This window comes from Corvus cornix, chromosome 1A (genome assembly GCF_000738735.6).
Source record: "Corvus cornix cornix isolate S_Up_H32 chromosome 1A, ASM73873v5, whole genome shotgun sequence".
In the NCBI taxonomy this organism is placed as follows: Eukaryota; Metazoa; Chordata; class Aves; order Passeriformes; family Corvidae; genus Corvus; species Corvus cornix.
The window spans coordinates 41,973,952-42,001,113 of NC_047057.1; the positions used below are offsets into that span (position 1 = coordinate 41,973,952).

Below are 27,162 nucleotides of genomic sequence, written 5' to 3' on the forward strand. Positions count from 1 at the left end.
AGCAATCAGGGTAACTACACATACCACCACAGTTTTATTCCCAATTGTTTAAAACACAGTGCATTCTACTCCTTTAGTAAGATTAAGTTTTGGAAAGAATTATTGCAGTGGTTATTTGGCAGTTTTTTCTAAACAAAACTTTCCCTTTTCATTTAATTTAAAAGCTCTCTGGTTCTCTAACAGTATGTAAAAAACTATTCTAGAAGATTAGTTTCTGGCAAATCTTTTTGCATCACCAAAGCTGTCATAAAAAGCAAATTTAAATTTGGCTTCTTGTAAGATAATAATCCATTCCTCATTCCTTCCCTGGAAGAAGCATTCTACAGAATGAACTGTACGACTTAAAACAAGATATAGGACTTTGGAGAATGATTCATAATTTCAAACACCTAATTTCTGTTACATATTTATCAATAAAAAATGGAAGACTCCTGGCTTTTTTGAAGAAATAGATCACTGAGCTTTTTTGGGCACAGCTCTCCCCAGAAGACAGGCATGCTTGGTGTTTAACATGAGGGAATATTCCAAGGATAAAGTAACATTAAGAAGAGTAAGATCCAAAGTTAAAACGGAATTAGTAGGTCCACTACATATATTTCAGTAAGATTTGTACAATTACACTGTTTTCATAAGCTAAATTCAGTGTCTTATAGATTGTGTGGATTGTTCTATATTATCAGAACAGTCACTTTTGAAGTACAAAATAAATTATATAAAATAAATTATATACCTTTTCATTGGCACTTGCCAGCTGATTAGACAAACTTGTTGCCTCCTTCTGAGTCTCCCTTAGCTCCTGTCTCAATTCCTCATTTCGTCCTGTAAGCTGGTCAACCTGAGCTTTCAAGTGCACACTAGCATCAAAGATCCCCTCTGAATTCTTTGACTCCATTGCCTAATGCAGTAAACATTTAATTAACAAAACGAAGAAAAAGTGCAGAAAAGCTTTAACTTTTTTCAGAGTCAACTGGAGCCCTCAAGTTTAGACTACATGAAACTAGCAAAAAGCATGACATTTTAACATTGTAACATCTATTTAACAATTTCCTGAGGGTATATTTGCATAGACTATGACTTATATGGTTACACTTTCCTGGAAAACGCCTTGTTTTTTGTAAGATGTTTGAATAAAGTGTTTTTTAAAAACATTTCCTGCAAGTCCCATAGAGATAAAAAGGCAAATGAACTTTTAACAAAGCTTTATGAGTGGGACAACAAATTTGCCAAGGACAGTTTTATTATAGCCAGCTGAAACTAGGGGCTTTTTTAATTTTAATGGCAATCCCTTCTCCTGTATATTTTAATTTACCTTTTTAAAGGGGAATCACACTAAGAAAGCATATGTACAAAGAAACCACTATTAAATTTTACATTAAACTAATAACTGAGGAGGACAAAAATACCCTGTAATTCCTATAAAGCTAAATAATACTTTAAAAAGCAATCTTACATGAACTAAACGATCCAGACTAGGGATTATCAAGGCTGTTTCTCCTCCCTTCATACTAGAATCCTTCTGCATTTCCTTGATGGCTTGCAATATTTCTTTCATTCCTTGTTCAAGTTGCTTATTCTCTTCTGATAACTCTTTTACTGTAATAAAAGTTGTAAATATGTTTAAAAGCACTGAAAAAAAAAGAGTTAACGTTTCCTAGGACATTTCATCATGATACCTGTTGATTTGATTAAATTAAAAGAAAGAACATACATAGGCATAACCAATTATGAAATTAAAATCAGAGCTGCTAGGAATATGTGGGAGGTGTACCTTACTGATGAAATACCAAGAAAAACATAATTAAATGCTTCATGGGAATGCAATTGACTTCACTGAACCTTCCAGTCTTCAATGTATACTTCACTTTAAACTTCTGTAATAGCCAGACTTTTACCGGTCCAGAAACACGGCTATCTTGGAAATGTCTGGGTGTAACAATGAAGTATCTAGGAATTGCCTGAATTCCTTCCGCAGACTGAGAAAAAAAGGGCATTTAAAATTATGTGGCTTTCAAGGACTCTCAAGACCCCTACCATCAATAGTTTCTCAATGAAACTCTGATTTCCAGCACAAAGCAAATAGTCTGAAAACTTTAAAAAACTGAAAACACCTGTCAGGACATTCTTTGCATTCAAACAATATGGCTAATCATCCTGAACACCCAGGAGTGAACTGCAACAACTTGAGCAGTTTCACCAAGTCTATTTTGAAAAGTCAGAAAGAATTTTAAGAATTCACATTCTCTGGGGAAAAAAAATAAGCTTCTTGTCCAAAGAAATTAGAATTATTTTTATTTTTGAGTTTTCAAGCAGTGTACTTCAGCTAACATACATATGTAAGTAAGCAGCAAGTGGCTCCAATTCCCCAGTACTTCCTTTGAGCCAGAAAAGCTCTACGATTACACAAGTTATACAATTGTTACAACTGGGATTACTCCCACACTTACAGCCCTTACTAGGCCTGAATCAAGAAGGAAAAACATGAGACGTAATAGTTTAATGTATTTAGTGTGAATAAACTATGTTTCAGCTACTATCACTGATTTAGTAACACTACATATGTATATTTACACACACATGCAAAGATATACACAGTAATATGAACATAAGATTTTTTTTACAAGTCAGATATCTATGATCAGAATTATAGAAACAGAAAAACCGAATAATCTAACTATCTGCAGGTAGCTCATAATATTCCCTAGTTTTAAAACAGGTTGCAACTTACATTTAGATTGAAATTTGGCCATTACAGTCCTGTTCTTCTCCAAATCTCTCTCTCTCTCACGTAATTCAGTTGCAAGATACTCATTCTAAAGAAAAAAACATAAAGTTTCTCCTAGACAAGAAAATACACAGAATCTAGTTTTAGCAATTTAATATTTTAGTCACAGACTTCTTCAAATCTGAAGTATGCATTCATGAAAATTTCTCTGTCCATGTACTGATTTCTTGCCTAAATAGGAACAGCAATGGATTCACTGGAATAATTACATGAGGTGTATCCCATATAATACTGTCCATAGCGAAGTATGTACTCTTGGGTCATGCAGCAGCTGGAATAGTGGTCTGGTACACACCAGAGTCTGAGAGGGTGTGTAAGTTGTTGCTCTGAAACACTGAGAGCTTCAAAATTGCACTTGTGTTTTAACTAGTTGTCACTTTATCACTTGTTCAGAACCAAAATGAACTGAAAAAGTACTTCTGCTTTTTTCCAAGTGATCTGAATTCTCATGTATGCCAGAAGATCTTCTAAGTAGATTTCCCACAGCCTTTCTGTTTTCAGCTATATTCTTCTCTGATTTCAGAATTTCAACTGGTGCTACTCTATCTGCAAGTGTGTTTCTCCATTCTATATTACATGAGCTGCTAGGCTGTTATTTACAAAACATACAGAATATTCACTAGTCTTCTAGAAAGTATTACAAACTGTTCATTCTGGGATTTTTTAAAAAGCAGTTAATAAAAGCCCCTAGATAAATATTTTAACAAATATTTACAAAATAGGGGCTTTTAATTTTTGCAAGAGAAATACAAGGAATGTTCATAAACTTGCTTTATGAACCAACCTTTGCTTTTACTTCAGCAATGTCATGTCTGCTCAAGAAATCCAACTTCCTCATATTCTTTCCCTTCTCTTCGGTAAAGCTATCAGTCATCTGTATATTATCAGCATCCAATCCTAAAGTGCAAGTAGATGTACAAGTAATAAATTATTATGAAATTTTAATTGGTCTCCAAGCCAAAGAATAGATTCCATTTATTATATCTGAGTTCTAGTTTTCTACCTTTCCATCTGAGCACATTATGCTATCCTGGGTAGCACGGAATCAAAATTCTAAGAATTTCAAAACACATGAATTAAGTAGATTTACTGGAAATTTTGGGGAGATCACCCTGCACTCATTGCAAGGCAATGACAGAAGTCTCAGTGATGCATTACAAGTCATCACAACTCAGAAAGATACTGGGCTGTAAGACTAGGAAATCCAAAACCACTCACCTCTTCCTACAGATTCAATGCAATCTACTTAGCCTTTTAATTTAAACAAATGAGTAAATATAACATAGCTACATTAAGTACAAACACAATATTTATACTTAAGTATAAACAGAATAAGTTCTGTTTATAAGTATAAACAGAATGTTTTTGAAAGGACAGTTTAGAATAAAAACATCCTACCTGTTGTCGCAACTCTTCTTCCTTTCTCCTGAACCAACTTACGAATGTGTTTTTTCAGTTCAATCCTTTCCTCTTCCAGTCTTTCAATCTGCATATTATTATTCACAGATCAGTATTCCATTTTGTTTCAATATATTTTTATTATATAGCTCTTACACAAAAATAGCATTTATCACTCACCTCTTGCAAAAGGATCTGGTTTTCAGCTCTATATTGCTGCTGCTTCAGTGCTTTGCTGTTTCTGAATTCATTTAAATCAATCATTGTCTTTGGCTCAAGACCTAAAACAAAATATATCACAGTTACTCATTAAGGAGGAACATTAATGCTAGTTAATGCAGGTAATTTATGTAAGAACATAACTAGACAGAGTTAAAAAAATAGTTTGTTGATAGTTGAATATATTTCAACTATCTATAAAAATATATAACTATCTATATAACATATACACACATCTTACACTCCATGTATTAAGACAAGAAGGAAGCTTAATTTTACCTCAGTTACTCAAAACCCAAAGTGCAATAAAGTGGCCTTATTTACATTTAAATTCTTCTATTTAAAAATAAGCCTGCTGAGGTCTTCTCTGTGTTTTTCATCTAGCATTATAACTTCAGGATGCTGTGGTTTCCAAATACCGTATTAGGAATTTTATTATGCAGTGTGTGGTCAAAGAGGAATCAAAACCGAACAAGAGTACAGAACCTATTCTCCTACTTTCTTCAGTCAAAGGAATCTGTAAGCCAAGTTCATTCATGCAGTTTTCCAAACTAATTGAAACTACTTGGAAATATTAGCAGAATATAACAAATTATTTCCAGTGACTTGGTATTATAAAAAATTTCCATAATAAAATCCTATTTCAATTTTTACCCAACAAATAATTGAACATGTACTGGATACAGCATACCTAAGCGTTCTCTGAGTTCTTCATTTTCATCAAGGAAGTCATTTATTTTAAGTTCAAGTTTATTGACTTCCTTAATTAACGTCTCGATCTCATGTTCTCGTATTTTGACTTGCTTTCTTAAATCTTTGATTTCAGCAACAGCTTCTTCCAAACCATATATTCCCTGTAAAAACCCCACATGGGAAGTAAGAACAAAACAACCAATAGAAGACTTACTAGATTATGAATCTTTCTTGCATCATTACACAGACAAGAAAAACGTTTTTCAGCCTCTATCACTCTTCTGCACTATGCTTAGTGAAAAAAGTTACTGAACAAAAAAGCAGATCCTATAAATCTATCCTTGAATACAGAGGAGTCTGCATATTTCAAAAGTGAGTCCTCCAACTACATGATCCTTTGAAGAATCATATCCTGAGTGTTCAATTACTGTTCAAAAGGGGAGGGAAGAGGAATACCATCAAAGTCATTTATTTAATTTTTAATTAGAACAATTAAATAAATATGGAAGGACAAAATGCTCTCTTAAAAATATGATGAATACCCTCTCCACTCTGAAAAGCTGTTTACCAGTTCATAGTCTCTCATTCTTTTCAAAGTCTCAACAAGTTCTTTGTCCTTTTCTCTAGCATGTGCTTCTGCCAATTCCGCTGATTTTTCAGCCTCCAAAGTTCTCTCTTCCAGCATTTTTAACTTTTCTTGCATATCCCCAATTTGATTCCGTGGAGCAAGAGAGGAGTGACCTGGAAATAAAAACCTTGGTGTTTACAATTCAACTAGGAATTCTTGCTATCTGCCATTAATCAAGACAGAAACACTTCAGAAAACATTAAAAAGGACATATTCATTTCCTGCTCTTTTTAATTGGGAAATTAAAGACACTACATATAAGAGGTCGGGTTTTCTTTCCCACAACAGTTCCTTCAAACAGTATTTATCATAAGTGAGGGCACAGAAGGGAAATCAGAATTTATTTGGAATTGCGTGCTACTACTCCTTTTCAATTCTTGATGGAGCTGAGACCTGGTATGTTATGCTCTAACTTTTACAGAACAGGTATAATTTTATTACCCATAAAACCCACTGAGGTAATCTGGATAAATGTAAACTCTTCATGAATGTTTAATAAAAGAAAATGAAGAAAATAGATTAGAGACTAAAATTACTCAAATACTGCAATTATTTTTTCCTGTATTTCTAAAAAATAAAGAATGCACAGTAAATTTGTGGTTTCTGATTTTCCTGATTTTGACATGAATATAAAATAGTCATGTTACCTTTATCTTTTTGGAGATCATCTTTTAATTTCTCAATAACGAATGCATTTTTCTCCATTTCTTTGGTATACTGTTCAACTTGCTCAGTAAGCAATCTTATCTGAGCATCTCGCTCTTGCACACCCTACACATACAAAAAAAAAAAAAAGAAATTCCATTAAAGGATCCTTCTTTACTGACAGGCAACCTACCAATACAGAACACCACATGGTAAATGAAGAAATTACATGTAGCTAATACAAAACAATTTACAGAACATCAAATATACTATACTTACAACAGAGAGTTCAGGTATTATCTAGAAGTTTGGTATATAAATGCAAAGTGGGAAAAATAAGATTGTAAAAATAAAGCACTCAAACAGAAAAAAAAGCAGAATTTTAGTATAATGATTTTAAATGGTAACAGTACTCTCAGAGTTTGCCAATGTTAGATGAAAAGTTCCAGATGATACAGGTTTCTTGCAGCTTCCTCATAAACAATTGCCACTGGGAACTGAGAAATACAAGTTCAAGATTGCAAGGATTAACAATCCATCCTACATGACACCTGAATTGCAGACAGCCTTTCAGCAAGCCATCTAACTTTTAAAAATTGGTATCACATCTTGTTTTGCATCCACATACATTCCGAAGTACACGCAGACTGTGGAAGTGACTTCTATTTATACTATGCTATTTCTGTACTTGCACATGAACTTTAGAGACAACATAGAAAGCTTAATGTCACTTTTTCTGTGATGAATAAAAACGTGGTAAAAGATAAAAAAGGCTTTAAAAAAGTTACAAGCATGAATAATACTAATAAAATGTAAAATAATAATAAAATGTAATAATAAAAACATAAAAACCTCAAGGTTCTTACTCTATACCACTGTTCTGAAAAACAACTTTCAGGCTTTCTTAAAAATATAACCACATTCAGAATCTAAAAGTACAGAACTTAGCAAAGTTGTAAAGACTTAAATACAACTCTTCAGAATATAAACATACATTGAAGGATAGAAAGCTCAGTCCATTTTGAGTAAAAAACCTGAGCAGTAGCTTGATTTAGTTTTTAAATGTCTGCTTAAAATACAGCTTATTTCCACAAAACATTTCAAAATGCCATGCTAGTAATGCCCCCTCCCTCCCCTCACCCCCCCAAAAAAGCAATCTCTACAGCCATCTATTCAAATAAAACCAAACAACTGCTTATCAAAGTTACTTTCAGCTGCTTTCCTCTTCTGATACCTAAGGCTGATTTGTATTTAAGTGTTTTTTTCTCTTGAGAAGCTATCTGTCACTAGGTCTGGAAGACTGCATAAATATATCTCACCATACTGCTCAGTCTACAAGAACGCAAAATGTTACATAAATGTCAATACACATTTACTTAAAAAACTTCCAGCAAGGCTCTAGAAAATCATCCTGGAATCAGAGTGTATGCTTTCCATAATGACTATTTCAGGATTCCTAATGGACCACATTATTTTGGGGGGACGGGGAGGGGGTTATGTTTTTTAAGAAAGTGGAGACATTCAAATTCATGAAGAACTATGTAATTTTACGTGAATATGAGAGATACACAAATTCAGCTAGCTCTATCATACAATGAACCACAGAGTTAATCAGATGAGACAAATGAATACAGAAAATTAAGTACTAGGTAAGATTATTCCTTAACTAACAAATTTAGTGCACAGAAACTAAGCTATATTTTAGAAACACTAAGTACGTGTTTCTTAGAAATATATATAGCTAGAAAAGATAAACGTGAAAGTAACAGAACCAACTACCAAGAGTTCAGGTCATACATAGATACATACATGCCTACATAGAAGTTTTCTTTGTACATTGTCTATTAAGCTAACTTTACAGTCGAATGAATCGACCTGTCTCATAATTCTCAAACTTAAGTATTTTGTATTTGCAAACTATGAAAGACTAAATATATATTTGGTCATGAGCATATTTAGTGAATGGTCATTTCTATGTGTGCAATGCCTCACATGGACTGTACCTGCTGAAGGGATAGTATACTGTTTCTGTCTACATCAAGTTGGACCATTTTCATTTTCTCTTCCAAGTTAAACAACATTTGCTGATACTCTAGGAGTTCATCATCTTTTGAAGCTAAGATTTTCTGAAAAGAAGATAAAATACCATCAGAACACCTGAAGTAATTTCTAAAAATGATTTTAAAAGTACTAAAACATACCTTCCATTCTTCAACTTTTGCATTTACAGCTGCCATGAGTGGATCATCTTCCTCGTTCTTTGCTTTCAGTTGGTCTGAAAGATCCTGAACCTAGACATGCCATTTGCATGAACATCACATTACAAAAAGGTTTGGGCTTAACCAGTATTTATGTACAAACACACTACATCGAGTACATAACATTTAATAGATTCGTATTACAGCAGCAAGGGAATGACTTTTGAGTACAGTACATGACTAACATTTTATACAAAAAAAACGTTTGTGATCTGCAGTCAAATTTTAAAATCTGTACCACATTCAAAGATCACACCACTCTGAAAGAGTTACTTTAGAGAAGTATGTGGTTTTAACTGCATAGATAGAATGTTTTAACTTAAGCTAAAATATGAAAACAGAGTAGAAACCTAAAAAAAAATTATACTAAATAATGAGTCAGCTCTTACTTGAAATTTGTAGCGATCTTTCTCTTTTCTTAATTCATCCATAATAATATCAGATTGCTGCACAATTAGTTTCATTTTGCTATATTCATCAGTCATCTTCTCCATTTCTTGCACTGATTCCTCAAGATTTTTCCTCATTTCTTGGTTTTGAATCTCTAACTTCTCATTAGCTTCAGTCAAATTCTGCAAAAATAAAGAAAAAACAGCTTTTAGAAAGTGCCCATCTTAATATCTGCATAAGAACTTGAAAGTTTTACATGAAATTAGCACAGAATAACATATTTCACCTCTAGGTTACCAATATCAATGAATCCAAACAGCAAATAAAAGACATAATATGTCATAATACTAAGTTAATAACTTCATTACTTCTGCCAGATTCATAGATGCAGACCATATGCATGACAGAACCATACCATATTATGAATTCCCTTACTCCAGGTGACTTTATCTCTAAATTGACATGGTGTCATGAAAAACACTACGGTCAGTAAAACTCCAATATATACTCAATAGAATGAATAGATTTTTACCTGAATTTCATCCAAATACTGGACAAGCTCAGAGCTTCTTTTGGACAACTGTGATGTGTAATCAGAAACCTCTCCTCTTCGTAATGGAATAGTTTCTTTTTGAGAATCTAATTGCCTCTGATAGTCAACTACATCCTGATGCAATTGTTCATTCTGCACAGAAAGCAATCCAAACTTAAATCCATTTCTAAGAGTTGAAGACAAAGTCATTGCATTTCTAACAAGCTAACACAAACAGCTAAGACACTCAAAACCCATCCAAATTCCTACAGTCTGTTTTAAAAGTCTCAGAAGCCTCACCTTTTTCTTTATGCGCTTTTTCTTCATATTAAAAAGGAGAAAACAAGACCAAGAGAACAAAGCATGAAAAATATTAGAAATAAGTTTTGCTTTAGGAAGACTAAATATTAATCAATATAGAGACAAAAAAAAATAGCTTTCTTTATACCTGTGCGTGCATATACATACATACACACACCCATGTAGAGGGACATTTTGACAAATGATTCTCAAGGTTTTACCCCAGGACAATAATTAAACAAATCTACTTGGCAATAATATTTAAGAAAAATACTAAAAATTCAAAACCCAAAATCCAGGCCAAACTAATACACAGTAGGACTATGCAAATAGAAATGTAAAGAATTGCTGACCTCAAATAACCCAAGTTTCATTGGAGCAGATGTACCACATATTTACTCTGCACTACTAAACAGGAAATGTTCCAAAATTAAACATCACAACAAAAATTATAAATACAGAAAGACAATAATACATCTATAAACAAATATTAAAAATACAGTAAATCAGCAATAATTTTTGCTAACCTCTCTCCTGAATCTGATGTTCTCATTTTCGGCATCCTCAACTCGAAGAGCAAGCTACAAGATAGAAAACCTTTATATGCATCACTGACACCACAAAGAACTCCAGAAACAGAAAAAAGAAAACAAATGCACAGCAATCCTGTTCCATCAATGGTTTCATTTTTTTTTTAATTTCAGAGGCTTTTTTCAGAACCTCAACTTTTCAAAATATTTGACAAAACAGCTTCTAGAGATGTCAAGCTCAAGTCCTTCTTACCTGTTCATTCACTTTCTTCTCCTTTTCCAGTTCTTTTTCTATATCTGTTAACTGTCTCTCTTTTTGTTCCAATTGTTTTTCCAGCTGGCGGATCTCATCACGCAAAAAACGAGTATCACGACCACCAGCAGATCTTTGTGCCATCTTATAAGCATAATAATAACATTATAAATATAGTAGATATTCAAAGTAGAAAGAACTAAAAACACCAAAGCAGATGCTAAGACTAAAATAAATGGGATTTTTCAAGTATAAAAAAGTCAAATAATTATTCACCCAAGACTGGTGCATATTCAAAAAACAATAAAAAGCATTTGCTAGAATGTAGGGCTAGTTCATCACTTTACAAGATTAAATACTAGTCTAAAATCAAATAATTAAAAAACTCCAGCAGAGCACCCTATACACTAGCAAAATTTTAAAACATACCTCTAATTCATTCTGAAGTTTCATCAGCTTTGTTTTAAAATTATTTTCTGGTAAAACAGAACAGATACAGTGAATTACCAAACAAGGTAAAAAACACATAAAACAACAATGGTAAACCTTAGACTTTAAATATTTGGCTTCATTGAAGCAATTAACTTCAGAGCAGTTGGTATTTTGTCCAGTTCTCTAAATCCAAGAAAAGCCACAAAACAAGAACAACAAAAACCTAAAATCCACATTTAACAAATGTCAATTTGTTAGGAACAGCATAAAAAAGGAACAGCATATAGGAACAGCATAAAAAAGCTTGCTTACCACATTTGGCTTGCTCTTCCCCAGCTTTTTCAACTTCTTCTAGTGCCAGTTCTATCTCTTGAGTTTTCATCTGAGAAAAGAAGCATAGTAAGCAAAGAAGAAATATTTACTACTAAAAGAAATTAAAAGATTTGTCCATAGACCTCATGTTTAAGACACACTTACTTTGAGAAATTTGTTTGCATTTTCCATCTATATAACTATGTTAGTTCAATTCACTTCACTTTCCACTACTAAATTCCAATAGCTACAGGCAGGTACTCTGGTGCAAGCACACTTTTAGCATATAAATTACCTTAGGAGTGAGCAGTGTTTTCAGGAACAGGGGAAAAAAAGAAAAACTATGTTTCCATTTAAACAAAAAAAAAAAAAAAGCATCTGCAGAATTGTAGAAAGTAAGCATTAGTACAAACCTTTAGAAGCGATTGAGTAATTTTAAAAAGGTGTATCAGTTTTTCTGGAATTTCAGTTTTTAAGTCTTTCCCATCAACCTAAGGAAAGAGACAAAAGTGGTTTTACACTAATATCAGTGAAATCCACAAAATAAAGCTTTCATGTATGTGAAGGACCAGAGACAGTTTAGTGAAGAAGGTATAACAAAATCCTCATGTTCCCTTTTTCTCAAGCACCTTGAACAAGATATCCAGCAACTTGTCTGCTAGTTCCTCTTGACGAGGCAGAGTATCTGGATCAATTTTCATGAGCTTCTTCCAATCTAAAATGGGTGCCATATCGAAGTAATGATTTTTTTTCCTGGAACAAAGATTAAAACAACAGTTATCAGGTATTATCAGTGCATATCAGTTTTAGGTCAAATGATTTAATGGAGGCTGGCCACTGAACCACACCATATGATTCTAACTGTATGCATTTGTAACACTGAATATCTGTTCACATTTTGATCTATTGCAAACTAGCAGGCTATAATAAAACCATTTTTCTTTAAGTTAAAAATTACACCATACATAGTCAATGAATTTTTAAAACTATCAGTGAAGATCAAGACACACATGAAACCTGTATTTTAACTTCAATATCCTTGTTTTCTTCACCATCTCCTAATGTGGTATTTTTATGCCAATGAACAAACACAAAAATCATTATTTCTCATATTTAAAACACGACCAATACCTTCTTTAGTTTGATACTGTGAGCACCAACTTCTCAACATTGTATTAAACATCACTCCTTTTGGATTAGAATACTTGAATTGACAAAGTACATTAATCGACCTGGAAACTGAGAAAAATCTCATCAGAAAGTGGTGGAAAGTTTTCTTCTACTGCTTACCTTCTGGTTGCTGTGGGCCACCGTGATTTCTCACACACCTAAAAGTCAATGCAGCATCTGAAAAAGGCAGAAGGGATTGGAAATCTTGGATTATTCTGTTCTCTGGAGCTGTCTCTAGACTTTCTGATCAATATTTCAAAACGTAAATTCTGTCAAGTTTAAACCAGAACATTTTTAACCTAGTTATTGCCCTAAGTTATGAATATAGCATAAATGGTTAAGAAAAATTAAGAAAGAAATAAAGCTAACTAGAATAGTAAATGCAGTATTATTCAAGAAAACTAATGACACAACAGGGGTATGTATTTTATAGAAAAAAATCAATCTCAATTAATAACTTCAACAATGCTGTATTCTGAGCACAATATTTTGAGATCTGATCCATCACGCATCCTGTTCCTCATTCAGCAGTTTAAAGACTCAACAACTGAAACCTCCTTCCTTAATAAAAGCCTGAAACTGGTATTACTTTCCAAAACAAATATACCTAAGCATTCTGAAAGAAGAGCTGTAAGACTCAGAAATCCAGCTGTATGTTTAAGGGAGGATAAAAACGACCCTTTCTTCATCTTTTCTGAATATGTGAAACACTTGAGAGCTCCCCTATATTTACTATATTTCTTCAATGTTTGCTAAACATAAAACATGCATTACATTCAATCCATGACTTCACAAGGATGACACCTTATATGCATTTTTGCTTTACTGTTCTGTTGTAGATGACAAAGGATAGTACAAGGAGCATACTGGCACTTCTACTTATTCAGTTAACTGAATACTACTTGATCTCAATAACATACTTGTCTGAGGATCAGAGTTCTTAAACATGTTCATTTTTTTCTTAAACAATGGGATGTAGAAGTTAGGAGTCTGAAATGCTCAACAATCAAAATTATTCTGAAAGAAAATACACAACCTTACTACTGTCAATCCTCTCCTACCTTCCAACTCTCATATATCTTTTTCCCTTAACTTACAAAATGTCGTAAGAAACTATCAGTCCTAAAATTTTATCCAAAAGGAGAGATATCCGTACATAAACATCAGAATCTAACTTGTTGGGAGACCAGCTATAGTAAGGTATGGGGGCACAACCTATGCAGAGTATTTTCCACAGTATATACATACTGTGAGATAATTTATTTAAATGACGAGTTTTTCATCATTTTGCTCGTCCATTGTCCTCAACTAAAACCTGTGGTTTTAGTAAACAGACGATCCGTATGGTGAGACACTGAGATCATGGGTCTACAAAACGTGTGAAATAGATGGGGATTTTATATTACTTTCCACAAGATTTTCTGGACTTACTCAGGAGATCAAGCATACATAAAAGGGCCACATGTTGCAAAGTTCAGCAAACTCAGATAGAAAAGGAAGTCTGGGTAGAAGAAGAGGGTATGTTCAAGTACTACCAGAACAACGATGCCCTGGTCTGAGTACAGGAAACCACGCAGAGGCAGCCAAGCTCGCATGGTGATACCTTACTGAATCGGGGGATAAGGAAGCAGAGATTAAATGATTTACTAAGAAGTGGTTTGTTAAAAGCAATGCATACCACTTGCCCAACACTTATTGTGCCTACCAAAGCAGGATGAGAAGATACGAGACTATTGATAAAGGGAAGGAATCTTGAACTAAGATCCTGTTTTTAACCTAAAACTAACTCAAACCAGTCTTGAAGTTTGGACTTAGCCCAGGGGCATAAAGAGCATGCGCAGGGAGGAAAGGTGAAACGTTCAGGATGAGGAAGACCCTTTACTTCATCTCAGGAAGACTCTTATCTCGGACACCCCTGCCCACGACCACCAGACAACACTGCGCAAGCGCAACACGGATGCAAATGACTTTTGGGCTCATTATAATACGAAGCGAGGCTAGGCGATGAATATGTATAGGCGTACTGGGAAACTCAATGAATATGGAACTCATAACCCGATCTATACCAAGCTGAATGCAGCTGTCGGCACGCATGACTTTGGAGGAGGTATCCCCCATGCGTCCCAGCGCTGGAATAAACATGCCTGCTTTACTACTTATTCTAGTGGTGGAGTCTTTCCCGCTCATCATTACCATCACATTGAAATCAAGCACTTGTAGGAAAACCTGTTCTTCTCCCACCAAGGTGTGTATAATGGGCAGCACAGAGTCATGTTCACTCGAGGGGGACTAAGTATCAAGAAGCACCACAGTCACGCAGGAGATGCGCTCTGCTAACTCTGTATTTGTTTACCTTGGGTAACACAGTTTAAGCTACTTTTGACTTTCAAATTGCATCTACGCGGAGTAGCTCTGCGAAGCACTAGATCTTAATTACAAAGCCCCAACCAAGACAGGATCTTTGCAGGGTTCCCATTCTCTCCTACTTGGCATATCCCAGCCCCAGGAGTGATGGAGTGGCAGCCCAGGATCCCCCCACGACGCTGCTGAGACAATTTTGTCCCCGTTTCATTCCAGCTCTGCTGAATGAACAAATTGCCTTATTTTGTGGCCGCCTTCGCAACGAGGCGCAGCACAGGCAGCAGCCGAGAGCACACACAGCGGGACGCTCCTTTCCCGGGCTCAGCCTGCGCCGCCGCCTGCGCACGGACGCGCCCGCCCGGGACCGCGGCCGGCCCGCAGGAGCGAAGCAGCTCCGCCACTGCCCCCGGCCCGGCTGCTCCCGGGGGATAGCGCGGGCCGCTCCGGCCGGCGGCAGCTTTTGGTCTCTTCGCCCGGAGCACCCCCGCCCCGTGGCCTCACCGTTCCCGGAGGATGACGGTGGCTGCTGCCAGGCGACGCCATCAGACTCTGCCGCGGACCCGGATACTCGTGGGCGCAGGGAAAGTCAGCGCTCCCACAGCACTCACGGACAAGCCCCACGGTGCCAAGCGGGCTCTCCCAATCCCGAGGGGCAGCCGGGCGGGCAGGACGCGATGCCGCGCGGGCACGCCACTTCGCCGGGGCAACCGCCCCAGGCACCACCCCGCCACCGGGCGGGCTCCCCGCGACTACAGCTCCCGGCACGCCTCCGGGCCGGCCGCACCGCCCACCTTTTCCCCGACAGCCTCTGCAGGGCGGAGAGCGGGCCGGTGCGCGTGCGCCGTGTGCGGCGGCGGCGGAGCGCGCGGTGGGTGGCGGCTCCGGTGGCGGGGCTGCGGCCCCGGTGTTTGCCCCGGCCTCAGGTAGGGCGGGCACGGCGCGCTGCGGCCGCGCCCCCGGGATGGGCCTTGCCGGGGGGTGTTGGGGAGGGAGGCATGGGTCTGGCGTAGGTGCTGCCCGCGGTAGTTTCGGTCCGCTGGCCGTGGCTGCCGTGCCGTGCTGCGCTGTGTCGGTGAGCCCTCCGCGCCTGCCGGGCTGCGGTGCGGCCTCGATCGCTGAACACGAACACGCCGCTTGAGCGGTGTACGGAACCGCGCCCTAGCTCGGCCGGCTCCGCCGCCCAGGCTGCCCTTACCTTGCCTGCCTCGCCCCAGGGCTGCGGGCAGCATGCTGGTTCCTGCCCGGCCGGCGGGAGGGCTGCGGGACTACCCGGGTACGCGTGTGCTTTGGGGGTAGGCATGGAATAGTGGGGAGCCAGGAGACAGCTTGGGGAGTGGTGCAGGGCACGGGAAAAGTCACACCTGTAAACTACTCGGATTCACTGGGTACTTGGGTCTATTGTTGGCCAGCAAGTCTGAGTTTTGGTGGAGGTCTGACAGCTTAGAAAGTTTGGGATCCCGTGTTTTAGTTAAATGGGTGTGAAGACATCTTTTCAAATAAAAGCAGAAAACTAGTAACCATTCCAGGAGCGTTTATCTCTTTGTATTTGTTTATTCAACAGCTATGGAGAGCTGAAGTGGATTTGTTTTGTTTTGGGTTTTTTTAATGGTAAGAGAAAGGTGATCATAATCTTATCTTTGTACTTTTGCCCTTTTTTGGGTTAATAATTGTTTTCAATTTTTTGCTATCTCTTCATCAGTGTTGATATTTAATGAAGACTGACAAGATGCAAGATGCCTTGCACTCCTTATAGTTATGCAGCTTGTTCCAGTCACAACACAAATCCAAAGACTTCTATATCTCAGCCAGGGGTTGGTTAATTATAGTTCCATATTGGGTGCAAAAAGCAACCTGTGTAGTTAGGGAAGGGAGGGAGACTGGATTATATTTAATGAATGGATAGTGTTACTAAAAATAATGATGGTTAAATGTAAAACAATGATTTCTTAGTAGCAGAGACTTTTACTGGTGTAGGAAGTGACACAGAAAATAATGACACCGTAGCCACAAAATAAGCCTTCAGGAAATGAATCCTCCTGTGGTAGAGAAAATAATCCATTGATGTTAGAATGCTTCTGTATAGGAGCTTTTTTTTCTATCATCTTCATCATCTTTACAACCTGTTCATGGCAGTATAGCTATCTAATGTGCTCTATTTAATATGCATCAGCATTTTCGAGTGTTCTGTTGCAGAATCAACAGAAAACACACTATTATGTTTACTGGTGGTGAAACCATACCTAGACTGTAATTGCGTAGTGCAGCTAGTAAAGACCATTGGTGCAGAAGTAAAAGGTATTTGGATTTGAGGTGGGCATAAAAACTCCAGAAGTTAAAAAAGAATAAAAAGAATTGAAGTATCAATCCCACACAAAATGAAAAAACATTTAAAACACAGCATGGCTTGGACCAAGTAAATTAGTTTTTCTTCTGTTTTGCATCACCTCACATGATGAACTTTGTGTGAATGGATCTTCTTTTTAGTGGGAATAGATACTTACAGTTCTGGAGCCAAGAAATCATTTTAGCTCCATAGTGCCTGGTTTCACCTACTCTGATAGAAGAGTTAGGCATACATGTTAAATCACTGCTTTGATAGCAGTGTGCCATTGCAAAAACCTAGGAGAAAAACTGCACTATGAAAAACCTAATGGAATGTTATTTAAAATACCACAAGAAATCGTATACAGACCCAGCATACTAAGTAAGGACAGAGTAGCAGAGTCTAAAGGCTGTGTTTTCAGCTTATACCTCACATGTAGCTTTTGTTCGTTTATTCTTTGGTGTAAACAAGCATGCAGTTCCTGCTGTTGCATTTCTGGAATACTGAGAGCAGTGTTAAGTGTTATTATAGAGACATTATTTTTGCGTAAGTGTCCTGTGAGGCAGCAAAAGATCTTTTACGTTTCTAAATAGAACAGGTATTATTTTGTTACTGTTTGAATGTAGCGCAAAAAAACCCCCCAAAAAAACGACCAAACCTAAAACCCCTAAAGGTTTGACATTGAAATGTGAGATTCTGTTAACGGTTTAAGTTATAAAGTACAAGTTAGACCTGTGTGGTTTGTGTTTCAACTGACTTGTACCAGTTGCATTGAACCAATTGAAGCTAAACCAGTATCTTCATCTCACCCATTTTAAATTGTGTTCCATTTTGATCCTTGTTTATACCAGAGTAACCTAAAATGTCTGGAGCATTAGTTCAGCTGCTTGGTTGCCAGCAAGCTCTTTCTGTTTGGGAGGTCTTTCATCTGGTCTGCAACATGTGTTCTGACTTTGTATCAGAACTGCCAGTCCTCTTCTAGTTAATCCTTCAGAACCATATGAAGAGAAGGCTGGAGGCCGTTGCCTTCCTGGGTAGTAAAGAGTATTTCCTAGTAGTCCCATGCCTCTTGATCTGGTAGTATTTGCAGAAGGTGGTTTTGACAATAAAACTTTTCTTCTTATATTTATCCTGTTTTAGGATCTCAGCAAGATGAAAGGGGAATCCAGGCATGTTCTGTATTATTTCTCCTTTCATCTTCCCAAACACTTCTTGCCTTCTAGATCAGATTCAAGCCCGATCATTTAAATCAGCTGTTCATTTAAGTTATTTCATATTGGAGATCTATCTTGGAGTGGCATTTTTAAGAGAAGATAAAGTTAATGGCTTTGTTGGAAAGGCACAACGTAAACAAAATTGTGATCTCTCTGTCAGTAAACACTTGTAGTAAATCAGTGGAAAGAATGTTCATTTTAACTCAAAATAAAAATAAAGGTTAGCAAGTAGGTGGTATAGATTAGGACATTAACAGAGCCTCAGAAGATAAATTAATGTCTTACTTTTAAGTGACTGTACTACTGGTTTGTATGTATCTCTGCTGATATTCATCTGTTCAGCTACAAGCTCTTAGATGAACTAGTTGCTCACCTGTTTAAAAATAAAAATAACCCTAGGAGTGGTTTTAACAGCTCTTTGTTTTCTTCCACCTTTGGAGGTTTTCTGTGTGAACTGTAAATATGTTCTAAAAAGTTCAGGACCTTCAGTGGTTAGTAAAGTTTATGTCTCTAGAGTAAATAAATCTCCAGAAATGCCTGATTATTTTTTAGCAAATAAGCGTAACTCATGTTGTTATTAACACCTTTCAATCTGTAAAAATACCATTACTCGGTAGAAGAAAAAAATTTAAGTGTATGTTTAAGTTTCTAAAGTTTGATAGTCATATGTGTCTAATGGACAAAAACATATTTGTTCCTCCAAGGGTCTTTTAATGTTAGGTGGCAGATAGCTAATTATGGGGTGCTAAATAGCTTTTGCATGTTTTGGGATTGCAGCTGTATTCTTGCCAAGATACGCACTTGCCAATTTTTTCTAAATTCTAATGGACGGAAAATGGCTTCTGGACTCTCCAATTTCCCAACTGAGGATACTCTTAGAACATAATTATGCATTTTTTATTTGCAACAGAGGTTTTTTATGCAGTCTACCGCATCTTGCAGCATGTGGTGTGCTAAACCGTCTGTAGTGTCATGGATTTAGTAGCAATTGTTGAGAAAGATTTTGTTTTCTTACTTTCTAAAAGTGCTTTGGCTTTTGGTGGTTGTTACTTGTTTTTTTGTCAGTGTATTTTTTCAGTTTTGTGGGACTTTCTTATGCTTTGCTCCTGTCTGTAATTCTTGAAGACTGGATGAGGTATTAGAGGGATCTCAAGATGTTGGAAGAAGAAAACTATGTGCCTTATGAGCCAAACGGGCTTGAGAGTTCTGGTTCTCTTCTGTCCTTTCCACTTAATGTCTCTGTACAAATGTTAAAATGGTGCAGTGCAAAGTGCAGATTTCTGTGCCAAACAGCTTGAGAAGTTTAGTCCAATGATAGGGTGTTTTGCACAGCTTGGGTATTCTTTTTTTTTACAGTGGGCTCTCATGACTACTGTGCAGTTTCTGACTATCAAGGCTTATCTTGTTGTTTATTGTTTTCAGCTGTGTATTCTTCATGATATGGTCAGATACTGTTGTAAATTAAAGCATCCAACAGAAGTCTTTGTAATAAAGTATGTGAAGTACGTGTCTGTCCTGTTTTCATCCAGTCAAATGGTAGCTCTGTCTGTGGCCGTGCACTAGACCATGAGCTGGCAGTCATACAGCCCAAGGGGTAGTTAAGGTATCTGAGGGGCAGTCTTAGAAGCTGTGAAAGTAGCAGGTAGGTGGGATGAAAAAGTAACTTGAAGGATGGTCTGTCTGTTTGTATGCGTAGGACTAGGCAGTGATGTGGTTCTCCCTCGCAGCAACTCTGTGTTAATAAAGAAGTTGTTAGGCAGCATTTTGCAGGTGTTTATCAAATACATCCATTGCTGCGAGTGAAGTACTGGCACTTGCAAGACCATACTTGGGTTGATCAACATGTCAGTTGGGTAAGAAGGGAAATATATCCACTCACATGAGCGGCCCAGTCATACCAAGGTTTCAGCAGCCTCTTGCACATCTGTGATTTACGAGGTTCTCAGTCTTATATACTCCTTACATGGCTTCTTACTTTCCAACATCAAACTGATAACAGATTAGTTGGCGTGAAAGTAGTTTTGGTTGCCAAGAAGCAGTTGCTGTTTTCCACTGAGTTTAATGGCAGGCATACTTTTTGCCTGGCTTACCAAGTACAGATGATCTTTTATAAACCTCTGCTTTAGTTTTGCATTCTCAACATGTTGATGATTGTTGCAGGTTTGGAACTTGGAGTGTGAGGGTGGACCCAGCTACAGTAGCAGATAGGAAGTAGTAGTTCTGATGGTGAGCCTTCCTCGAAATCTGTGTTGTTACACTAACATAAAGGACTGCAAAAACTTTTTTTTTCCATATTTATGCTTTAATTCAGCAAGAACATTAAAAGTACCTTGTGATCAGGCCAGGTGGAAAAGAGTAATTTTCTTTACTCTGTGTATCTTTAGAGTACATTTCAGGAAAATAAGACCTTAGAAGGCTAGAATGCCATTCAGAAGTAGTAAAGTACTTGTGCTACAGTTTTTGTGTAATCTACAGGTTGTACGTGACCTTACATTCCCCATTCCTTTCTTTGTACTTAGCCTGGAAGCAGATTGCTTGAATATGGGGGCTTGCCAGATTTCCATTATGCCTCTCTGTTTTCAAGACCTAGTGTTTTGGCACACAACAAAAATTTGAGAGGAGTATGGTATGATGCTTTAGAGGTTACCAAGTTTGGCACAGTTCAAGCAGTATGTTCTGTGACTTGCTGCTAAAACCGGAACTGCATTTTGTAGTGTGTATTTGTTGCTTACAGTAAATTTAGTAAAACTGTTCAGGATTGCCTGGAGTGTCTGTGACTCAAGTATTTGTCTTGAAAGACCAAAGTACAGCCATTGTATCTGTAATTGAAATGTGCCTGTAAAGGAGGAGGTGAATTGGAATTAAAAAATTTCAGTGTTAAATGTGAGTATTTTCTGGAATTCTCTGAAAGGTTTCTCTGATGGTGAGCTAGCCACTGAAACATGAACTTTGGATTTATCTAAAATCTGAATTTATTTATGCTTAAGAGTTCCCTTTCATTCAAATGAAAACAATATTTTCCCTACAGCTGGCATGTAGGTAAGTGGAGCTCTGTCAGGGAACAGCATAGTCAATAGTGGTGTACAGTGTGAAGTTCTGAGTAGAAGGAATACTAGAAATTCAGAGCAAAAAGAAAAGGTTGTAAAAGCATTAGAATCACCTAGGATTAACAGATAAGTAAAGTACGTGTTTTGACATACTTTTTCATGTGTGGAAATGTGAAAACATACTAAAAGTTGACAGAGCTAATAATTAAGGTTGGTTAAGCTTTTCATTTTGGTAAGACGCAATACTTAAGAATCAGTTTTGGTTTTTTGCTAGTTGGGTAACAGTAGCTGTTTCTGAAGTAGTGTTAAAGGATTACAAGTCACCAAAACCCTACTGACCTTACAATGTCTTTTCTTAAAGGTTGAATTTAAATAAATCTTACAGTTGGTTCTGTGTGGCAATATTACCTTGTAACAGTATTTAAAGTAATAAAGGCTTGTATGTTGGAAAATCCTGACGTGTTCATTGTAGGTCCTTTTCAGATGTCACTGCTTTTCAGTAGAGTTAGTGAACTTCAAGAAGTAGGAAGTGCAGTGTTCAGAAGCTGTTGCAAAAAAGGAATTTCAGATTCTGGCAGGGTAGAAGCATCCATTTCATATCTACCTTCTTTGAAGAGGGAGCTAAAAAAGTGGTGAGTTGAAGTTTAAAAGTGGGCTGTCTTTCATGTGTTTCTGCAGCATGCTTTGTTTTCTTTTTTTAATAAGATTTCTCTGGCTGCCAAGAAGACCATAGATATGTTCAGTTGTAAACTTGACTTAATGTTTTAAAGTACTCTGATCAAGCCCATGGCAGGATGCTTTGGAACTAGATGATCTTTGAGGTCCATTCCAACCCAAACCATTGTATGATTCTGTGAGAAAGATGTGGCAACATCCTTTAACATTGTTGTGGGTTTTTTAAACTTATTTTTGTTAATTACAAAGGTGGTGGCAGCTTTGAAAAAAAGGCTTATTGGTTGAAGTAACATCAATAGCCAGTGCTCCAAGTACTACAAAAGTAAAAAAAGCCCTTGCCATTGTGTGAGGAACACCAAATGGTTTGGTTTGATTTCTTTGAAATGATCTGTGTCCTGGTTTTTAGTTCAGCTGCACCTGATCTGGTTGCACATGTATTCCTTCCTGTACCCCTCTGCTCCTTTACCACTAGTTGTGGTGATGAGGGATTGCTATGCTCTCAGGTCCAGGCTGCAAACCACAACCAGGATCACCTATCTAGATCTCTGTGGCCTGGTTTTAGAGTTCAAGAAGCATTTGGACAATGCTTTCAGGCACATGGTGTGATTCTTGAGGTTGTCCTGTGCAGGGCCAGAAGTTGGACTCAGCGATCCTTGTGAGTCCCTTCCAGCTCAGCATGTTTTATGATAAATGAACAATTTTTAAAAAGCCCAGGAGACCAAAGGAAAAAAAAAAATCACCAGGATTTCAGGGTTTAGGACGATAAAGCAGATTGTAGCTTTCAAATAGCTCATTAGCTTTGATGTGTGAACTGTGATAAACATAAGGCTGCAGTCTTCACATATTCATGGATCTGCATTATCTGGCTAATATTAGCTGCTCTGTGTCCTTACAAATGTTCCCCCTCTACAGTTTGGGGGAAAATACTCTTGTTCGGTCATGTCCTTTTTCTCTATAATAAAGTCAAGTGTTCAACTCTCTGTAGCTTTTCAGTATCTTTTGTCCCAGCAGTTGGCAGTGGTCTATGCTGTGTCAACCAGTGGTCAAAAGAAATGCCTTTTACCTGTAGTTACCTTCTTATTCTTCCTAGGCAGAACAGTATTTTCAAACAACTCCAATACACAGTAATTTCATGTTTTGATCAGTTCACCCATATAATATGTTGTAAATTATCATAAAACTACTGATTAATAATTTCTAGGGTTTAGGAAGTTTATGCAAGATGAGAGAAAACAATGTAAGATAAAGTTTATTTTGTCTTTTTTTGCATGCTATTTTTTAGACAGTATTCTCATGAACAGTCAGTGACATCAGAGCAATTGGCAGAGTTGCGGAAAAAAAATGACCTTTTCATGAACTTCTACAAAGCATGCAAATGAGCCTAGTGTGACCTTCAATGGTAAGTTTAACTTTTTATTATTGTTGATGTCCTATACCTGTTCTTGAACCCCCATATTTGTGGAGTTCTACGAGTGTCCTGCTTGTTCATCAGAATGTTTGAAGTTTTGTTTTAGTTTTGATTGCTTTTGAAATATTTTGAGTAACACCTTTAAACTTAAACCCCATAAATAATTGATACACTGTCTGCCTCTTTGATAACTTAGAATTTTGTGTATGTTAAACTACTCAGGATTCCAGAGAACTTATTTTTCATAGTTTATCAGTTTGCAGCACTTGAACTGCATAGCTGTCTGCAAAAAACTACATCAAAATTTATTATCAATGCTTTTTCCACCCCTCTATCCCCTGCCCCCCCCAAGTAAAACATGAAAATTAGCAGTGTACCCACTTTATGTAAGGCTTTTTAAGGGTAAGATACTTCAATGAGAGTATTTATTTTAAACACTAAACCATGTTACATGCGTGAGACGTGAGGAAACTTTTCTATATTACTGATTTTTAGGTATGGAGTTTCATTAACTTCTAAAGTATTTGATGTCTAAATTTGACTTTCTTTATCAAGTTTAGTAAGTAAAACTACTCAAGTGTCTTTACGTATATTTCAGCTTTTGTCCATGAGAACTCCTAGAGAAGATGGCTGATGTAAGCCTGAAGGAAGCAGCACTAATAGTTGGTGTGGTGGCAGCTTGCTACTGGAACAGTCTCTTTTGTGGGTTTGTTTTTGATGACGTTTCCGCAATTTTGGACAATAAAGATTTGCATCCTTCTACTCCGTTAAAAAATCTGTTTCAGAATGACTTTTGGGGCACTCCAATGTCTGAGGTAAATGGTTTATGAAACACTTTGAAACATTTAGGAAATCGAAAAAAAACCTTGCCGAGTGTTTTTACGCTTCTTTTCCCTAATGTGGTTTTAACAGAATAGCTTGGATTTGATGGAATTTAGTGGTGTTAGTGTTTTGTACTATAATATCAGGAACACACGTAGCTTATATTCTTTGCCTTTGTTCAATAAGAGAACTGGTAGGAAAATGAAGTTGTACCGAAAGCACACAGCTGCAAGATGCTATTTGCTGTGTAATCCCAATATCGAAATTGAACAATGCTGACCAATTTATTTTCTCCTGCAAAAGTCAGATATTGACATACAAGGGTATTTATTTCTAAATGCAGTCTGGAAGGAAAGGTAACACTTAAACAACAAAGCTTGGAATTGGGATATTGAATCCTTTAAATTAAATTAAGTGTATATGTATATAAATCCAGAGTTTCTGATTTATTGCCCATGTAGAGTGGCTATGTTTTATCTGAAAAGCTGCATTGGCATTGAAGTTGTTGATAAACATTTTTAAATAGCAATGGCTAAAGGATTTTGATACAGTTTTTAAAGTCACACATGGTGTTATTGCTGAGAGAATGAATAAAAATTCTCTCCTATTCATACATTTTCTGCCAATCAAGGCATTCCACTTTATAATCTTTTCTTATGGTCATAATGTACCGGGTTCGTTCCTTGTGAGATGTTATTTTCTAGCTCTACAAATAGACTGATACATAATTTTCATATAACCCTGTAACCAAAGATTCCAGATGCCATTTAGTTCTGTATTCATTGAGGGTTAAGTAGGTTCCTAAACTCCCCCAGTAAAATTTCAAGTAGTACCTTTTAACATGTTTTTACTCAAAAATCATGTCTAGTGGAAATAAGCCATTTTTTTGGGGGGGTGCTACTGATTTTCGTATCTTTATTTTGAAGGTAGGTGCCTGACAGTAGAAGGGGATTCACATTTGCCTAGGTGTTTAGAAAGGTATTTTGGAGTGAAAGTCACTTTGTAAGTTCATGGACTGATTGATTTATTTATTTTCTTTCAGGAGCGGAGTCATAAATCTTATCGTCCCCTCACAGTTCTAACATTTCGCTTAAACTACTTGTTCAGCGAGTTAAATGCAGTTTCTTACCACTTTCTAAATCTGGTCTTTCATGTGGTGGTTTGCATAGTCTTCCTCAAGGTCTGTAAGCTCTTCCTGGACAACAGGAGCAGCATAGTTGCATCCTTGCTCTTTGCAGTGCACCCAATACATACTGAAGCGGTAGGTACGGCTGTGATGTGCTTAACCTGTTTGAGCTGTGTTAATGAAACTTAAATTTCAGGGTGGTTTTATCTGCTTATATGTATATAACTACAGAAAGTGTGATTTTACTCATACTGACTCTTCCCTTTGCAGTGAGTGATGGAAGTGACAAATTTTCATGCTCAGAGTTGTTTCATACTACATGCAGCCACTGGAAAGTAATTAAAGACACATTAGTTACTAAGTAACTTAAGCCCCTGCTATGCACATTGGTTTTTATTACTTCAGCTTACGTAGACATTGTGTTGTGTGATGATTCATCCAGTAGCCTATTTTGCAAATACTATGGATGCCTATTAATTAATTTCCAGAATCCCTTGTGGCTAATCACCTTGTCTATTCTGTCTACTTTCTTTTCTGTCTTTTCAGTATGTGTGTCTCAGTGGGACATTCTGCTAGGATTTTTGTTGCTATGCTATAGCCAGCTTAGGCCTATTCTGTTTGAACGGTCCACTTTTTAAACATATAGTATATAAGGAAGAAGAAATACATTCCTCTCCTCTCACATTTACCTTTTCTTTGATTCTGAAGGAATTCTTCACTTCTATTAAAAAAATTTTAAAAAAGCTTTATTTGTACAAGTTTTCTGATTATATACTTTTTAGTGGCCAACCAGGCTTGCAATGTTGTGGAGGAAATGAAATCTTGTGATCACCATTCATTAGATTTGTTTCTGCCAGAAAATATGATAAAGCAGATTTGTGGCATTTTCTGCTGTTCATTGTGCACCCATTCAATCTGCTTTCCTGGATTTCAGTACACAGGTGTTGCAAAGCCCTTTCTCCATCTCCTTTTTCTTATAGTATTAGTTTATTTTCAGAAAACTGAAAATGCTTGAATCTTTTGCTGCTTTGGAGGTGGTACCACTTTCTTGTGTGAAGGGGTTTTTTTGGGTGGGGAAGGGAGGGAGTAGAATCTTTTGATTTTAATAAAATGAGAGGGGTTTGCTCTTACTTTGTTGTAATTTTTTTGGTTCTGATTTGTTGGATAAAGAGTTTGCATCTCTCTTATTCACTAATAGTACAAATCCCTTTAGGCAGTATTTCAGAAGCCTGCATCCATGTATTTTGAGCAAATTTTATAGGAATTGAGTAGATAAAGTTGGCTGCTACTTGAGCTACTAATATGTCCTTGCTAGAAGTTAATGGAATGTTTAAAAGTGCAGAAGTTAAGCACCTAAGAAGTTCTGCTTACTCCAAAGCACAAACCCCCATAAAAACTTGGATAAAATACAGGTTAAAAAAAAAATTCATTTGGTTTTCTGGTTCTTTGAAAAAATACGCTTTAAATTGCAAAATTTGGCTTTGCTTCTTTGTAGTAAATGCCATAGCATCTTTGGAGGAGTATTAGCAAGTTGCTGGTGACTTAACGTTAGTTGCTCACAGGTTAGACCAACCAGTGTAATTTGTCACTTTCATTCCAAATTTCAGTGAGTCTTTATTGTGCCTGAACTTTAAGATTCTGCCT

The 27,162-nt window shown here is 36.9% G+C and overlaps 2 protein-coding genes across 7 annotated transcripts in view; one reads left to right on the forward strand and one right to left on the reverse strand.

Moving 5' to 3' along the window:
• The window catches only part of CEP290 (centrosomal protein 290), a 49,479-nt gene extending 33,839 nt beyond the window's left edge, over positions 1-15,640 (reverse strand). For 3 of the 5 annotated variants that reach the window (XM_039571047.1, XM_039571045.1, XM_039571044.1), the window contains exons 1-22: positions 15,405-15,640; positions 12,663-12,719; positions 12,002-12,125; positions 11,786-11,863; positions 11,373-11,442; positions 11,058-11,104; positions 10,629-10,772; positions 10,373-10,426; positions 9,846-9,866; positions 9,546-9,698; positions 9,013-9,195; positions 8,567-8,656; positions 8,369-8,491; positions 6,368-6,491; positions 5,661-5,833; positions 5,091-5,253; positions 4,361-4,461; positions 4,181-4,268; positions 3,567-3,679; positions 2,726-2,810; positions 1,451-1,593; positions 731-895 (exon numbers count right to left, since the gene is read on the reverse strand). In XM_039571047.1, the coding sequence (XP_039426981.1) occupies positions 731-895; positions 1,451-1,593; positions 2,726-2,810; positions 3,567-3,679; positions 4,181-4,268; positions 4,361-4,461; positions 5,091-5,253; positions 5,661-5,833; positions 6,368-6,491; positions 8,369-8,491; positions 8,567-8,656; positions 9,013-9,195; positions 9,546-9,698; positions 9,846-9,866; positions 10,373-10,426; positions 10,629-10,772; positions 11,058-11,104; positions 11,373-11,442; positions 11,786-11,863; positions 12,002-12,103 (2,220 nt within the window). In that variant the 5' untranslated portion in view covers positions 12,104-12,125; positions 12,663-12,719; positions 15,405-15,640. The remainder of the gene's footprint in view (positions 1-730; positions 896-1,450; positions 1,594-2,725; positions 2,811-3,566; positions 3,680-4,180; positions 4,269-4,360; positions 4,462-5,090; positions 5,254-5,660; positions 5,834-6,367; positions 6,492-8,368; positions 8,492-8,566; positions 8,657-9,012; positions 9,196-9,545; positions 9,699-9,845; positions 9,867-10,372; positions 10,427-10,628; positions 10,773-11,057; positions 11,105-11,372; positions 11,443-11,785; positions 11,864-12,001; positions 12,126-12,662; positions 12,720-15,404) is intronic. The other 2 variants (XM_039571048.1, XM_039571046.1) reach the window with 1 other exon arrangement.
• An 86-nt stretch (positions 15,641-15,726) lies between these two features.
• TMTC3 (transmembrane O-mannosyltransferase targeting cadherins 3) overlaps positions 15,727-27,162 on the forward strand; it is a 37,730-nt gene continuing 26,294 nt past the window's right edge. The window contains exons 1-4 of one of the 2 annotated variants that reach the window (XM_039571049.1): positions 15,727-15,826; positions 23,445-23,561; positions 24,169-24,385; positions 25,435-25,653. In XM_039571049.1, coding sequence (XP_039426983.1) covers positions 24,197-24,385; positions 25,435-25,653 — 408 coding nt within the window. In that variant the 5' untranslated portion in view covers positions 15,727-15,826; positions 23,445-23,561; positions 24,169-24,196. The remainder of the gene's footprint in view (positions 15,827-23,444; positions 23,562-24,168; positions 24,386-25,434; positions 25,654-27,162) is intronic. The other variant, XM_039571050.1, reaches the window with a different exon arrangement.